The 16170-nt window shown below is 34.9% G+C and overlaps 2 protein-coding genes across 2 annotated transcripts; both read right to left on the bottom strand.

The window, feature by feature from the left end:
- Nucleotides 1-1164: 1164 nt before the first annotated feature.
- On the bottom strand, nucleotides 1165-2969 carry LOC149400548 (uncharacterized). Its single transcript, XM_089612739.1, has 4 exons — nucleotides 2883-2969; nucleotides 1854-2756; nucleotides 1638-1775; nucleotides 1165-1554 (listed from the first exon to the last, which is right to left on the bottom strand). Exons 2-4 carry the CDS (start codon nucleotides 2580-2582, stop codon nucleotides 1294-1296), a joined length of 1128 nt encoding a protein of 375 aa, XP_089468865.1. The 5' UTR covers nucleotides 2583-2756; nucleotides 2883-2969; the 3' UTR covers nucleotides 1165-1293.
- A 9120-nt stretch (nucleotides 2970-12089) lies between these two features.
- Nucleotides 12090-14488, bottom strand: LOC149400547 (putative F-box/LRR-repeat protein At3g58880). Its single transcript, XM_089611220.1, has 6 exons — nucleotides 14356-14488; nucleotides 14053-14130; nucleotides 13871-13936; nucleotides 12841-13743; nucleotides 12625-12762; nucleotides 12090-12541 (listed from the first exon to the last, which is right to left on the bottom strand). The coding sequence occupies exons 2-6, from the start codon at nucleotides 14128-14130 to the stop codon at nucleotides 12281-12283; spliced, it is 1446 nt and encodes a 481-aa protein (XP_089467346.1). The 5' UTR covers nucleotides 14356-14488; the 3' UTR covers nucleotides 12090-12280.
- Nucleotides 14489-16170: the final 1682 nt, after the last annotated feature.

Raw genomic sequence — 16170 nt, 5'->3', positions numbered from 1 at the left:
TTGCTTGAACACAGATTATGGATAAACAACAAACAGTGCAGTAAATAGACGACACACAATATGGTTACCCAGTTCGGTGCAACATCACCTACGTCTGGGGGCACTCTGCCAGTGGAAAGGATTTCACTATCTTGTAGTCAATAGTACACACAAGGTTTATATCTGATTACAATCAACAAATCAATAAAACCTAGAGACTATTACCACCAGTGATCACCTAGTCAGGGACTCCCCCTGAATTTGAGCTCCGTCTCAATTCCACCCTTCGAGCAACCGCCTGGCTCGGATGACCTTCAGTCTTCAACAGTTCGTGAACCTTCAATCACGAGAACACAAAACCCAAATCTCACAAACACTCAATCTTTTCTGGAATAGTGTTTGAGGAATTACACCGCTCTTATCAATACACAAAGCCTCCCAATCCACCGGTCTTGCACGTCTAGGAGCTCTAGGTGTTTTGATAAAGCGTCAAAGCTGCTAAGGGGGGAGCGCAGGGCTTTTATAGCAGCTGTACAATCCTGGAAGTGAATCTAGGTTTTCCTTATTCAGCCTCAAAAGAATATCTCATAATCAAGACGCCAACGAGGCAAATATCTTGCAATCAAGTTACCAACGAGGCAGATATCTTGCAATCAAGTCAGCAGCAAGGAAAATATCTTGCAATCAAGTCAGCAGCGAGACAATACCTCATAATCAAGTCACCAGCGAAGCAATATGTCAATACTGGAAACTTGCCCGAAATACTGTCTGCACATAGGAGGAAGGATGTCGTACCAGAAGCTGGAACATGAAGACCGACATCTTTCCAAACAACTTGCACTAAAAAATAAAGCCAACATATAACGTAACAACAAGGCCCAAATCGCCACTACGGATCAATAAGATATTGCTGCTATTTTCATTTTCTAAAAAAAGAAAATTTCATCTCTACGTCGAGCCACAGGATTTCTAGGTATCTGCTCTCTAGTTTATTTATTACCAATATTTGGTTGTGTATGGTTCCAGACGATATTTTCCGTGTATACATATAAGTTAATAAATAAAGAAATAAATAAGACCAGCCTAGTGGGCAAGAGCACAATACACACTATTATTAACTATCATTATAATAATTTGTTAAAAAAACTATCATTATAATTTTCAAAGGAAATAATTAACGATTGACACCAAAATGAAAAATAATCCTCGATTTAAGGATCTCAGCTTCTCAAATGAAAAATAAATAAATAAACATAATCACTCGAAATAAATTAATGGCTGATTCAGCATCTTAGAGCCCTATAATTCAAGCAGTCAAAAGACTTGCAGTTTTATAGTGGGCGGAAGTGATTGTGCAAACTTAATGAACGAATAGTTATGTCGGCGTGGCTGCTGACGAATGGATATCTTCTCAATAGAATTAGCACAATTCACAATTTTCTTTAGAATAAGCTCAACTTCTCTTGCTTGTCCACGAAAATAGTAGACCACGACTTCCTTAAGATTAACGTGTTGATTGTCCTCTGAATAGGCTATCTTATTCATCCGATGATTCTTCCCATGAAGCATTGGAAACTGGAAACACAAACGCGATCAAATAGTTAACAGAGGATGCAACATTGTACAATCACATAAAGAGACACCAAATATATACGTACGCGTAGCTCAAGTTTGTTCAGACTCGGAGATGCCTTTAAAATATTCGAGATTTGTGGCCATAAGTTGTCAAGGTGTTGATGAACTAACACAAGCTCGAGTATCTTGATACTGGCGAATGTCGGCAAGCTTTCGCTCCCCTAATTTTCATAAGCAAAAAGAATCAATAATTCAAACAACAAATAAGAAGAAAAGGGAAGAGAAATAACGAAACTTACATTTGTAAACGGTTGGCGCAGAGACAAAGTTTCAAGGTTAGGGAAGTCATTTGCGAGGCTGTCAAGGTGCTTTGGATCATAATTTGAAATATGTAATGAAACTCTCTTGACAGTCACTCCACTGCTTTCACAATAAAGCTCCTCTAAAACGTTTCCCACGTAGTTCAACGACACGAGACATTTCGCTTCACTAACATCAACCCATCTCAGGTCCTCGCAATTAAGTATGCTCAAGTGCTTCAATCGAAGTGGTTCAATGCATGTAGGATTGTCGTAATCGAAGTATTCTAAACCATGGCAGTCTTCAATGCTTAGGCATTCAAGCGATAAACAACCCCTTAAAAGACGGTGTAGCTCAATATTCCTCACATGAGAACGTTTCAAAGTCACGGATAAAAGTGATCTATAAGCAAACTGATGACCAGCAGTGGAATCAATAAAGCAAGATCTCAAAGTTAAGTGTTTTATGGAAATTTCTTTTCGTTGGCGATACATATGATCTGGGTGAAATAAACAAACGCTCTCCGGCATCCCCATAGACATGTTTAGATTCATCCTTTGAACTTTATTCTTGATCGCAAATTGAAACCAATCCTCAAGAAACTTTCTTTGTTGATGAGCATTTGGTAAATAGCAACTTATCGTCATGGACTCAACCTCGGTACCGTAACGACTTGCTAAAAACGCAGTTACTTGGCTAGCAAAATCACGTGTCTTAGGCCCTGGCATACACTGACCCTTGAAATAAAGGTGTTTCAAACTTACTCCTCGTAACAAATTATTCCACCTTCTTGACAGAATTCCGGTTCTTATTGCATCTCTTGAATTCAATCGCGTTATTAGTTCATAGAGAAGATCGTCTGACAATCTACTGAAATAATCCTCCCTGTTTTCATCAACATTCTTACCCCCCAAAAAAGTACAACATGTCACAATGTGAGATATTAAAGCTTAGAATTAAATCATTAATATGTTATCCCGAAGATACATCACGAGCAACATAGAGAATGATAGAATATAGATTATCACCTTTGTAGCAACAAGGGCTCTCCGACTTCTCTTCTGACAATGCTTCTTTGAGCCGAATTTTGCGATCTAATAATAACAGAATGAAGCAAAGTAGTTGAAGGATTGATGTAATATATATATATATATATATATATATATATATATATATATATATATATATATATATACCTAGTGATAATATATCAGACTCACCTGCAATAAAGATGCCAATCTCGTTCCCAAACACCTTTTTGGAAATCTCCGCACAAGTTTGCTCTTTGAAGCCACCATCTGCAAGTCATGAGCATTGAACGGGATTAAATCATCACCCTGAGCTCTATTATAGATATTGATTTCCCTGTCTCTAATTGGAAATCTAATTGATAATAAACGTGAGTTCTGTTCTAATCGATAATCGAGCTCGAGTTCTTAACCATTCGTAATTATACGTCGAATGGAATTTGAAAAACATCAACCGAACAGATTAGATAGTCTCAGACGGCGACGAGAACTAACCGGAAACTTGTACTTCGGATGCTTCTTTTTTTTACTGTAGTTGCGACCTTTTTTTTGGAATTGTACTTGGGATGTTCGGCAGATGTGAACGACACTTGGACTGGGGGCTGCGAGACTATCCGATTATAAACTAGCACTTTATTATTATTTTTTTTTTTTTCCTTATGAAACTTTATTGGCACCCCACTTTATTTGAATTCAAGTCCGACGTTTAAAAAACTAGTATAATATCAACGGAAACTTTAAAAACAATGGAAAATAACCGTATATACCATCTGTTTTAGTAAAATATTGAGTTTAACTTTTAATTTTTAAAAATATCGAGTTCATATCATTTGTTTGACTAAAATGACGAAATTATACATGGATAACAGTATCACAAATCTCTCTTTCATTAATATAAACTCTTATATAAGAAAAAAAACGAATCAAATCAAAATCAGTACTTTAACTTTCAAATTCCTAATTTTGAAATAAAAATAGCCTTAAATTAAAATTAAATAATAAAATTCATATATCTCAAGATATGACTTAATTCCGTGTTCGAATTGCAACTATGAATCTTAGATTTTATGTACGAATATGTGATTTTGATGACCATCAACTGTCGATTCTTATTTCTTTGTCTCTTTCTGGGTTCTTCACGATTAAGAGATTGTTGTTTATTTATTATTTTTTAAATAAATTACATATATGGCATGAATAAATAAAGATATTTGGTGTTTACGCATAAATATTATAGTAAACGTCAATGAAAAGTCAATAAATATTCAATAAAAAAAATATTTGTGACACTGTTGTCTATTTCAAGGTATAATTTTATTATTTTACTCGACATTTTAAAACTAAAAGTTAAACTTGATATTTCATAAAACACAAAGTATAAATGTATCATTTTCCCCAAAAATATATGGTACACTAAATTCTACCCATTCGAATCAAGTTACATATGAAATTGTGTAATATAAAAATTGTCGACTTCACTTTCCTTAAAAAATATTTCTCTGTATGAATATGAAAAAAATAACATACAAATGATTATAAGTATAATTTATTATTATAAGACTATTTGTATAAAGAAAAATAGTAAGTGGAGATGATGAAATTAGAAGAAAAAAAAACCATAATGATAGACGTTTGTGGATTTTTAAAACACTAAGGACATGTTTGGTTGGGAACAAAATGTGGGAATGGAATGGAATGAATTCATAAAACTTACAATTCTTATGTTTGGTTTATTTTTATTTAATGGAATTATTATTCCATGGAATAACAATTACCTTGATTAGAGGTAATCAGCATTACTTAGCATACCCAGTGGAATGAGCCATTCCATCTGGTAAATCAATTATTTTACGATATCTACCCCTATTGAAAATTCAAAAGCAATACAATAATAAAATAAAAAAAATTAAACCTGATTGGCGATACGAACAAAAAACAAACACCATCACCGACGCGGCGCGTCGCCCTCTTCAACCTCTTCCTCCGCTCAGCCAACCGCACCAGGGTCATCGCCCTCTTCAACCAACCTCTCCCCAATTCGCCATCAAACCTACTCCAAAACCCTAAAACAAAAATCCCCAATCACAACCATCAAATCCCAATCCAACGGCGACGATTCCTCCGCCGACGCCAGTGACCGAATAATCTCCGCCGTCTGTTACTTCTACCCTCCCTTCGACGGAGTCCAGTACGTACGGAAATTACGTCCTCACCGATTTCCCTCCCATCCAGCCTGCCGGCATGGTCGACGACAAGTCAAAGAATGGCTACTTCGAGATGCCATCGCCGTTGTTGTTTGGGTGTTCATTGAAGACAGTTGAAAATCGATCGGTGAAAAAGCTTCTTCTCACGGTGTTAATGAAATGAAGAAAATATATGCATTAATAATTGTTATCGTTGATGTTATTATGTATTACGTTGGCTATCTTAGATTTTTATTTTGGGATTTGTAAATATAAAAGAAAAGTTGCAGACAAGGTTAAAGAAACGATGTTTTTCTGGGAAAAAAACCCTAATTTTGAATCGCCGCCGCTGCCCCTCTGGGTTCGGACGCCGTCACTGTCGCGGCTCCGGTCCGGAGGGGAGGGCGATTCTCCAAGAGACCCCTTCTCAGTGGATGTCGTTTCTCCGCTTCTTAGCCGCCGAGCCGCACGCCACCGTCATTTCAGATCTGTCGACCCCGTGGGTTCGTTGACGCTGTGCACCGCCGGACTCCTACGGTGCGACCGCCGTCCGCGTCTGACCTCGGAGTGTGGCTCTTAGCGTGTCGTCGTTGTGCGCGTCCGCTTCCGAGCTACAGCTCTCCGACCGTAGTGCGACCGCCGTCAGTGTGCGCCGCCTGGCTCTTGCTCTCCGATCGTTGTGCGACTGACGAAGGTTCGCAGATCTGGGTTGGTTGGATCAGAGGTGGTAGTAGATCTGAGTTTTTGTGGTTGGTTTACAGTTTCGGCGGCTGGTTTTTTGTTTTCAGTTTAGCTATAGGGTTCTTGGTTGGAGTATGGATCCTTTTAATTTTAATTATGCTTGTTTTGTTTTGGTTTGTTTTGGACTCGGATTAGCCGTAGTCTCATCTCCCGTAGTGGATTTTCTGTTAGATTTTTATAATGCAGGTTGAAGAGCCACCCTATTCGTGGTTATCGGACCGAGTTTGGTTGGATTTTTCCATCGCCAATCTTTGGGTTTTTTAACGAGTCTCTTGTGTGCTCTATTGGTGCTTGTAATTCTTCCCGTTGTCGGAAGTTTGCACATATCGTACTTTTACCGAAATTTAGTGTTAGATTCACCTAAACTTAGGTCTTGGTAATCCACGTACTAAGGTGTTATTCTCCTGTATTGATGGTTTTTTTTACCCAATTTTAATGGAAAATCCGTACTATTAAAAAAAAGGTTAAAGAAACGATGAAGATGAGGTGGAAAGGTAAGGGTAAATTAGGCATATGATTTTTCAGTACCAAGTCATTCTTATATTTGCAAAAAGATAAACCAAACAATAGAATATATTTTCTATTCCATTCCATTAGCATTCTTATTCCATTTTTCGTTGCAAACCAAACACGCCCTAAGAAACTAGGGACCAATGATAATATCGTAAAGACTAAAGAATACTTAAATCACTTATTTGAAGAAAGTTATATAGGGTGCGGCTCCAGGGATTCGATCCCTTATCTACCGGACTTCGAAGTTAAACGAAAACCAACAAAGCTACGCATGTTTGTATTGTAAATAAGGTTTATTTATTGGTATATAACATAATTAATTTTTAATAATTATACATTTATATTTATTAATATTTTTTTAATCCCGAGTCAATGAAGACTCGTGCACCCACTGATCTCCATGCGGCTCCGCTCCTAATTGTAAGTGTTAAGATTAATTAATATTAAAATTTTCTTCTTTGATATTTATATCTTTAAATTCAACATGCTACTAGATATTAGGAAGTAAGCTGTGATTAGCATGATAGCAGCGTTTTAGCGAATGAGTCAAAGAGCGTGGTAACACGATCCAGTGTCTATGATCACTTCAGGATTTATATCAAGTGTCACTATGACCATCATAGCGACCTCGATTAGTGTCGTAACGGTACTTAAACGACACATCTACAACCAAAGCATGTCTGGGTCGTGCAGAATGCTCGTACGTCGTGATCAAGATTCACTAGTGTTCCACATGTATGACTTTAGATACAGCTATCCAGGCGTGTATCAGTTATCGACCATGTTTTAGCTCACCTCCGGAACTCAAGTGCCCAACACGTGACTCAGTTTAATACGGAGCCAAGGATGATAGTTGTTATTGATTTTGATATTCAGAGCTCAACCCACTAATCATATGATGCTAAAAAAGTAAACCATTATTCTATTTAGTAATCATTTAAAATTTATTCATTATCTCTTGTGGTTAAGAATTCCTAACAGTCCGACCCTGGGAGAGAACCAACGAGCTGCATATTGATACAAAGTGATTCCATCATAGGGACAGAGAAACTTCCACCTACTCCTGCCTATCGAGCTGCTAAACCCCACTTCCATTACTCAAATTTGCCGAAAAGCTAAAGGGCAACAATACTACTTGTCATCACAAAGCCAAGTTCCACGACGAATGCTGCGTTGTCAAGGAGGGTTGAAACACTGGAAAGATAAAAAAACGAATATGGCAATAATGGTGGGACTTTAAGAGAGGACGGGGATAAAAGGAAAGTGCAATCTCTTAACGACTCCCCTTGTGTCGAGAAGCACACCTATGGGCAAGATCATTTGATGTCTTTAACGCCCCAAGGGAAGGCGGCGACACCGATGACTAAAACTTTATATTTGGAAACGAGGAGGCAGCAATGATTTTTAGAGAGAAAAGTCATTAACTCAACTATATTTACCAATTGATATCAATTAATGGAGAAATTAGTAAGAATTAATGAAATAAAAAAATAAAAGATTAGTTTAACAATAAATGTAAAAACGATGGGAGAAAATGATATGCTTGAAAACACAAAATATAGATATATAATTTTAATATGAGTGAGGGAAAATATATGATATTTGTCTTTTCACAACCTCTATATGAATGTTTGTAATAATCATGAGAGGTTAACAAAAGTTAACCGAAAATCGGTTAAACTGATAATCAAATCGAAACGGAACAAAAATTTGATTCAACATCATTCAATAAAAAAATTCGATTCGACTAAATGGATTCGTTTTATGAAACTGTATAAATTATTGGTTTTGGATATCCGAAATTTTAGTTTCAATTATTTAATAATTTTTTATTTATTTTTTATAAACATGATAACTAGTATGAAAATGAATAACTGATTTGAACCGGATAACCGATTTTACCCTGATAACAAGTTTTGAAATCAGATAGTCAATTTTTTTTTCTAAACTAGTATAACATTATAGGAAAGTAAATATGTTCGAATTTGGTAATCAATTTTATTGGATAATTAATTTCAAAATTAGATAATCGATTTTCAAGCTGCATATTGATTTTTAAAATTTGGTTAACTATTATTTCAAATAATCGAATTTTTATTTTAGATTAAATCGTTTAGGTTATTGTTTTGATCCAAAAATTTATAAACCGAAAATTCAATTGCAATTTTAAAAACGGGCCAAACCAAACCAATTTTTAGTAGAGAGAAAAGTTGGACCGTCATGTTATTATTAGACCATTGATCTTCTCATCCTCTTAGAAAACGGACCAGCATCCGCGAATCAAGCCCCGTCGATACGCGACATGTGATCGGCGAAGTCTGACGTGGTCTCCTATCTTTCCTTTAAAATGTGGGGTCCACTCAGAGGCATCGTGTACCAATATGATGACGTGTCTTGCAGGCACATGCCTAAGTCTAACTAAGCAAAACTCTTGTGGGTCCCGATAGACGTGGACTCTAAGCGATTTTCTGAGATCGGATCTGATTTCCACCACTTTTTGTTTGGCCTTCTTCCCAAAAACCCCATACATTCACATCTTGAAATTACTATTAAAGCCCCACTCCGTCTGGTTTGAAAAGGTGGCTAAATGCGTTGACACTTGCCTTTCGCTATTGCTAATGTCTTGTGCATATTAATAAATCAAATTAACTAGCACAAAGTTGCTTTTTAAACTTTTTTTTATTATGTTGTCGATTCTTGGATTATAAAAATAAAATAAAAATAAAGTCGAAAAACATTAGGTTGGTTGGCCCAGGTCCACAAACTTCTAGCCCAAAGCTAATTGGGCACTTGGATACTAAGCCAAGCTGATTTGATGTTCTCATCTTGCTCTACAAATATAAAATATTTTCAAAATAACCACCTCATCTGCTGAATGCTCTCTCTGATTATTTCTCATAAATATTGCCTTTATCATGGACCAATTTTTTTTTTTTTAGCAGAAATTTGACATGCATATATCATTCAACACCTTTTAAACTACCATATGAAGCCATAATATTTTTTAACCCGGCCTCGTTGAAACCTTTTTTTTAAATGCTAGCCTGAAGATTAACACAGGCGAGAAAAGAGCGCCAATTTATCAATGAAAGCATCTACCTCCAATTTTTTTTTTTTTCACAAGACACTGAACATTCCCAACATTACAATAGATGTCCTGAATTGCCCAGCCAAGCATAAATAATACAAGAAAAGGGGATTATTCATATTCTATGACTTGTATCAAGATTTTGGACCAAAATCTACTAAACCCAAATAAATCCTAAACTATGACTACCTATTTTCACTAAATACAAAAATACCCTTACTTTTAATAACATTTGATTTTCTTTCTTATTTAATTATTTGACTTTCTTTTCGTTTTGGGTTCAGCTCTCTTCCACTCTCTCTTTTCGTTTTTCAGTTCGTCATTTTTTTCAGGGTTCATCTTTATTTTTCAGTTTGTCTTTTCAGTTTAGGGTTAGAGATTTTCATGAAAAAAATTGATCATATTCAAAGTGTTTAAGTCGTTGAATTTCTATGGTTTTTGAAGTTAAAAACAAAGAAAAAACGATTCTCGGGATTCTGAAAAATTTTGAAAAGTTTCTGAAAATTTCTGGGTTTTCGTTGAAGATTTATTGACATTGATGTCAATAAATATGCACTTTTATTGACATTGATGTCAATAAATCTTCAACGTTTCTGGGGTTTTTTAAGTTAAAAAACAAAGAAAAAACGATTATCGAGATTCTGGATAATTTTAAAAAGTTTCTGAATATTTCTGGGTTTTCGTTGAAGATTTATTGACGTTGATGTCAATAAAAATGCAAATTTATTGACATCAATGTCAATAAATCTTCAAAGGAATTTTCCAGAATCGTTGAAGATTTATTGACATTAATGTCAATAAAAATGCATATTTATTGACATCAATGTCAATAAATCTTCAACGAAAACCCAGAAATGTCAATAAATCTTCAACGATTCTGGAAAATTCCTTTGAAGATTTATTGACATCAATGTCAATAAATCTTCAACGAAAACCCAGAAATTTTCATAAACTTTTCAAAATTATCCAGAATCTCGAGAATCGTTTTTTCTTATATTTTTTAACTTTTAAAACCTCATAAATTCTACACGGAATCCATGGCGGGCTGTTCCGGCGGACACTTCGAGGTCGCCGCCGCCGGGATGGCCATGGGCTGCTCTCCGGCGGCCATGACCGTCGTTCCCAGGAGCTTCAGCGTCGGAGATTCCCAAGGCTGCTCTCCAGGTTTTTGTAATGATGTTTGTTTTCATAATATAAACTAAATAATTGTTTTTGTTTTATTAATTTACTAATAAAAATAAACTAAATATGAAGGATAAATATGTAATTACTCATTTCATTAAGTCATAGTTTAGAATTTATTTGGGTTTGGTAGATTTTGGTCCAAAATCATGGTAGAAGTCATAGAATAGGAATAATCTCATAGAAAAATGCTTAAACGAGTTAAGGGCCGGCCCAACATGAATTGTGGCCCTATGCAAAATAAAAAATTGTGTTTTCAATTAAGGATTTTTATTTTTTTTATATAATGGCCACAAGTAGTAACAACTTTGATATTTTAGACAAAAATAAATCAAATTATGTTTTTTGATACTTTACTAATAACTGTAAACATGAAAGTATAAAATTGTCATAAACTGTAGATTTATAAATCTACAAATAATAACAATTATAGAGATATAGGTATACGCTTACTAGTAGAATGGTCCAAGAACATAGTTTGACTTATTTTGATCAAAAATATCAAAGTTGCTATTACTTGTGGTCATTTTTAACTTTTTAGAAAAACGAGGCATAAATTATAAAGCAAAGAGGTCTCTTTAAATATGACGCCTAAAACGATTGCTTATGTCGCTTAAGGCAAAGGCCGACTCTGAACGATTTTAGGATCGACATAAAAGTTACTTCTTATCGTTACTTGTTATCGCATTCAAGCGAAATCATTATCAAGCTCATACAATTTTGCATGTTTGGTTGTCGCTGCCACTACCGAGCTTCAATCAAATAGGTTGTCCTTTTTTGATCGACATTCAACTTTATGGTTTTTATATACAGAAAACCATATATAAGCATTATTGACCTCATATTTCCTTGAGCAAATAACAAACACATGACGTTTATCCCTGTTTGTATATGCAACATGATGATATCGAGTGAATTTCTTTCCGGTTTACAAGCATCAACTCACTCTCTATTTAATTATTCAATATAACAATTTATTTGTTATTCTTTCTTGATGTTTAGCAATTTATTATCGAAATGGAAACCGTTATTGTCTATCGAAATGGCAAGACAACCTGAGAGGCAGTAGAGCATCTTCGATGCCTTAATACGGTGAACAACCTATGATGCCAATCAATGAATAGTGATCATAATGTCATTCCGGACGTAACGTAAAAGATCTGATCTGTCAGACACATGTGGCACATAAACTTAGCTCAATGTATTTTTAGTTCACACCCCTCCCCTGTTTTATCTCTGAACTTGTTCAGGCCCAAATCGCCACTACGGATCAATAAGTATTGCTGCTATTTTCATTTTCTAAAAAAAGAAAATTTCATCTCTACGTCGAGCCACAGGATTTCTAGGTATCTGCTCTCTAGTTTATTTAGTACCAATATTTGGTTGTGTATGGTTCCAGATGGCGATATTTTCCGTGTATACATATCAGTTAATAAATAAATAAATAAATAAGACCAGCCTAGTGGGCAAGAGCACAATACACACTATTATTAACTATCATTATAATAATTTGTTAAAAAAAACTATCATTATAATTTTCAAAGGAAATAATTAACGATTGACACCAAAATGAAAAATAATCCTCGATTTAAGGATCTCAGCTTCTCAAATGAAAAATAAATAAATAAACATAATCACTCGAAATAAATTAATGGCTGATTCAGCATCTTAGAGCCCTATAATTCAAGCAGTCAAAAGACTTGCAGTTTTATAGTGGGCGGAAGTGATTGTGCAAACTTAATGAACGAATAGTTATGTCGGCGTGGCTGCTGACGAATGGATATCTTCTCAATAGAATTAGCACAATTCACAATTTTCTTTAGAATAAGCTCAACTTCTCTTGCTTGTCCACGAAAATAGTAGACCACGACTTCCTTAAGATTAACGTGTTGATTGTCCTCTGAATAGGCTATCTTATTCATCCGATGATTCTTCCCATGAAGCATTGGAAACTGGAAACACAAACGCGATCAAATAGTTAACAGAGGATGCAACATTGTACAATCACATAAAGAGACACCAAATATATACGTACGCGTAGCTCAAGTTTGTTCAGACTCGGAGATGCCTTTAAAATATTCGAGATTTGTGGCCATAAGTTGTCAAGGTGTTGATGAACTAACACAAGCTCGAGTATCTTGATACTGGCGAATGTCGGCAAGCTTTCGCTCCCCTAATTTTCATAAGCAAAAAGAATCAATAATTCAAACAACAAATAAGAAGAAAAGGGAAGAGAAATAACGAAACTTACATTTGTAAACGGTTGGCGCAGAGACAAAGTTTCAAGGTTAGGGAAGTCATTTGCGAGGCTGTCAAGGTGCTTTGGATCATAATTTGAAATATGTAATGAAACTCTCTTGACAGTCACTCCACTGCTTTCACAATAAAGCTCCTCTAAAACGTTTCCCACGTAGTTCAACGACACGAGACATTTCGCTTCACTAACATCAACCCATCTCAGGTCCTCGCAATTAAGTATGCTCAAGTGCTTCAATCGAAGTGGTTCAATGCATGTAGGATTGTCGTAATCGAAGTATTCTAAACCATGGCAGTCTTCAATGCTTAGGCATTCAAGCGATAAACAACCCCTTAAAAGACGGTGTAGCTCAATATTCCTCACATGAGAACGTTTCAAAGTCACGGATAAAAGTGATCTATAAGCAAACTGATGACCAGCAGCGGAATCAATAAAGCAAGATCTCAAAGTTAAGTGTTTTATGGAAATTTCTTTTCGTCGACGATACATATGATCTGGTTCAAATAAACAAATGCTCTCCGGCATCCCCATAGACATGTTTAGATTCATCCTTTGAACATTATTCTTGATCGCAAATTGAAACCAATCCTCAAGAAACTTTCTTTGTTGATGAGGATTTGGTAAATAGCAACTTATCGTCATGGACTCAACCTCGGTACCGTAACGACTTGCTAAAAACGCAGTTACTTGGCTAGCAAAATCACGTGTCTTAGGCCCTGGCATACACTGACCCTTGAAATAAAGGTGTTTCAAACTTACTCCTCGTAACAAATTATTCCACCTTCTTGACAGAATTCCGGTTCTTATTGCATCTCTTGAATTCAATCGCGTTATTAGTTCATAGAGAAGATCGTCTGACAATCTACTGAAATAATCCTCCCTGTTTTCATCAACATTCTTACCCCCCCAAAAAAGTACAACATGTCACAATGTGAGATATTAAAGCTTAGAATTAAATCATTAATATGTTATCCCGAAGATACATCACGAGCAACATAGAGAATGATAGAATATAGATTATCACCTTTGTAGCAACAAGGGCTCTCCGACTTCTCTTCTGACAATGCTTCTTTGAGCCGAATTTTGCGATCTAATAATAACAGAATGAAGCAAAGTAGTTGAAGGATTGATGTAATATATATATATATATATATATATATATATATATATATATATACATACCTAGTGATAATATATCAGACTCACCTGCAATAAAGATGTCAATCTCGTTCCCAAACACCTTTTTGGAAATCTCCGCACAAGTTTGCTCTTTGAAGCCACCATCTGCAAGTCATGAGCATTGAACGGGATTAAATCATCACCCTGAGCTCTATTATAGATACTGATTTCCCTGTCTCTAATTGGAAATCTAATTGATAATAAACGTGAGTTCTGTTCTAATCGATAATCGAGCTCGAGTTCTTAACCATTCGTAATTTTACGTCGAATGGAATTTGAAAAACATCAACCGAACAGATTAGATAGTCTCAGACGGCGACGAGAACTAACCGGAAACTTGTACTTCGGATGCTTCTTTTTTTCGAACTGTAGTTGCGACCTTTTTTTTGGAATTGTACTTGGGATGTTCGGCAGATGTGAACGACACTTGGACTGGGGGCTGCGAGACTATCCGATTATAAACTAGCACTTTATTAATTTTAGTTTTTTTTTTTTCCTTATGAAACTTTATTGAGGCCCCACTTTATTTGAATTCAAGTCCGACGTTTAAAAAACTAGTATAATATCAACGGAAACTTTAAAAACAATGGAAAATAACCATATATATCATTTGTTTTAGTAAAATATTGAGTTTAACGTTTAATTTTTAAAAATATCGAGTTCATATCATTTGTTTGATTAAAATGACGAAATTATACATGGATAACAGTATCACAAATCTCTCTTTCATTGATATAAACTCTTATATAAGAAAAAAAACGAATCAAATCAAAATCAGTACTTTAACTTTCAAATTCCTAATTTTGAAATAAAAATAGTCTTAAATTAAAATTAAATAATAAAATTCATATATCTCAATATATGACTTAATTCCGTGTTCGATTTGCAACTATAAATCTTAGATTTTATGTTCGAATATGTGATTTTGATGACCATCAACTGTCAATTCTTATTTCTTTGTTTATTTCTGTGTTATTCACGATTAAGAGAGTATTGTTTATTTTATTATTTTTTAAATAAATTACATATATGGCACGAATGAATAAATATATTTGGTGTTTACGCATAAATATTATAGTCAACGTCAATGAAAAGTCAATAAATATTCAATAAAAAAATATTTGTGACACTGTTGTCTATTTTAAGGTATAATTTTATCATTTTACTCGACATTTTAAAACTAAAGGTTAAACTCAATATTTCATAAAACACAAAGTATATATGTATCATTTTCCCCAAAAATATACGGGACACTAAATTCTACCCATTCGAATCAAGTTACATATGAAATTGTGTAATATAAAAATTGTCGACTTCACTTTCCTTTTAAAATATTTCTCTATATGAATATGAAAAAAATAACATACAAATGATTATAAGTATAATTTATTATTATAAGACTATTTGTAAAAAGAAAAATAGTAAGTGGAGATGATGAAATTAGAAGGAAAAAAAAACCATAACGATAGACGTTTGTGGATTTTTAAAACACTAAGGGCATGTTTTGTTAGGAACAAAATGTGGGAATGGAATGGAATGAATTCATAAAACTTACCATTCTTATGTTTGGTTTATTTTTATTTAATGGAAGTATTATTCCACGGAATAACAATTACCTTGATTTGAGTTAATCAGCATTACTTAGCATACCTAGTGGAATGGGCCATTCCATCTGGTAAATCGATTATTTTACGATATCTACCCCTAAACCTGGCCTAGCGGGATATCCCGCTACTCCCGTCCCGCTCGAACCCGGGCTCCCGTTGTTTGGCCAAACGGGACTTAACGGGACGGAACCGAGACCCGGCCTAACGGGATTCGGACCCCGTTAGGTATAAAAAAAAAAATTAAAAAAAATGTTTTAAAAGAATTTAAATAATTAAATAGAAGGATGTAAATGAAATGATTTTAAACTAAGTGGTTAGAAAAAAAGAATAAAGAAGAATGTAAATTTAAAAATGGGCCTCCTAAAAAACCTCACCGGCCCCTAAAAAGGTGTGACGGCGAGGAAAAAGAGCACCCATTTCCTCGTTAATTATTTGAAAAATTATCCCGGACAAGGGCCAAGATATCCCTTAGGTATACAAGGTAGTCTAACCATTGATGTTTACATTTGCTAAATCAATTTCAAAATCGTCAAGAATA

This window comes from Urtica dioica, chromosome 4 (assembly GCF_054948205.1).
Source record: "Urtica dioica subsp. dioica isolate 48M chromosome 4, U.dioica_male_clone48M_v1_H2, whole genome shotgun sequence".
NCBI classification, from domain to species: domain Eukaryota; kingdom Viridiplantae; phylum Streptophyta; class Magnoliopsida; order Rosales; family Urticaceae; genus Urtica; species Urtica dioica.
The sequence above is the reverse complement of the archived record's forward strand: the minus strand, read 5'-3'. Positions and strand labels throughout refer to the sequence as shown.

What these genes read in the sequence shown, in the direction of transcription:
- LOC149400548 (XM_089612739.1), bottom strand. Translation starts at nt 2,582, where the DNA reads ATGCCAGGGCCTAAGACACGTGATTTTGCTAGCCAAGTAACTGCGTTT. An exon ending in TGCGCCAACCGTTTACAAAT is followed by an intron (nt 1,776 to 1,853) that starts GTAAGTTTCGTT and finishes TATGAAAATTAG; the next exon opens with GGGAGCGAAAGCTTGCCGAC. An exon ending in TGAACAAACTTGAGCTACGC is followed by an intron (nt 1,555 to 1,637) that starts GTACGTATATAT and finishes TTGTGTTTCCAG; the next exon opens with TTTCCAATGCTTCATGGGAA.
- LOC149400547 (XM_089611220.1), bottom strand. Translation starts at nt 14,130, where the DNA reads ATGGTGGCTTCAAAGAGCAAACTTGTGCGGAGATTTCCAAAAAGGTGT. An exon ending in GATTGACATCTTTATTGCAG is followed by an intron (nt 13,937 to 14,052) that starts GTGAGTCTGATA and finishes TGTTATTATTAG; the next exon opens with ATCGCAAAATTCGGCTCAAA. An exon ending in TGAACAAACTTGAGCTACGC is followed by an intron (nt 12,542 to 12,624) that starts GTACGTATATAT and finishes TTGTGTTTCCAG; the next exon opens with TTTCCAATGCTTCATGGGAA.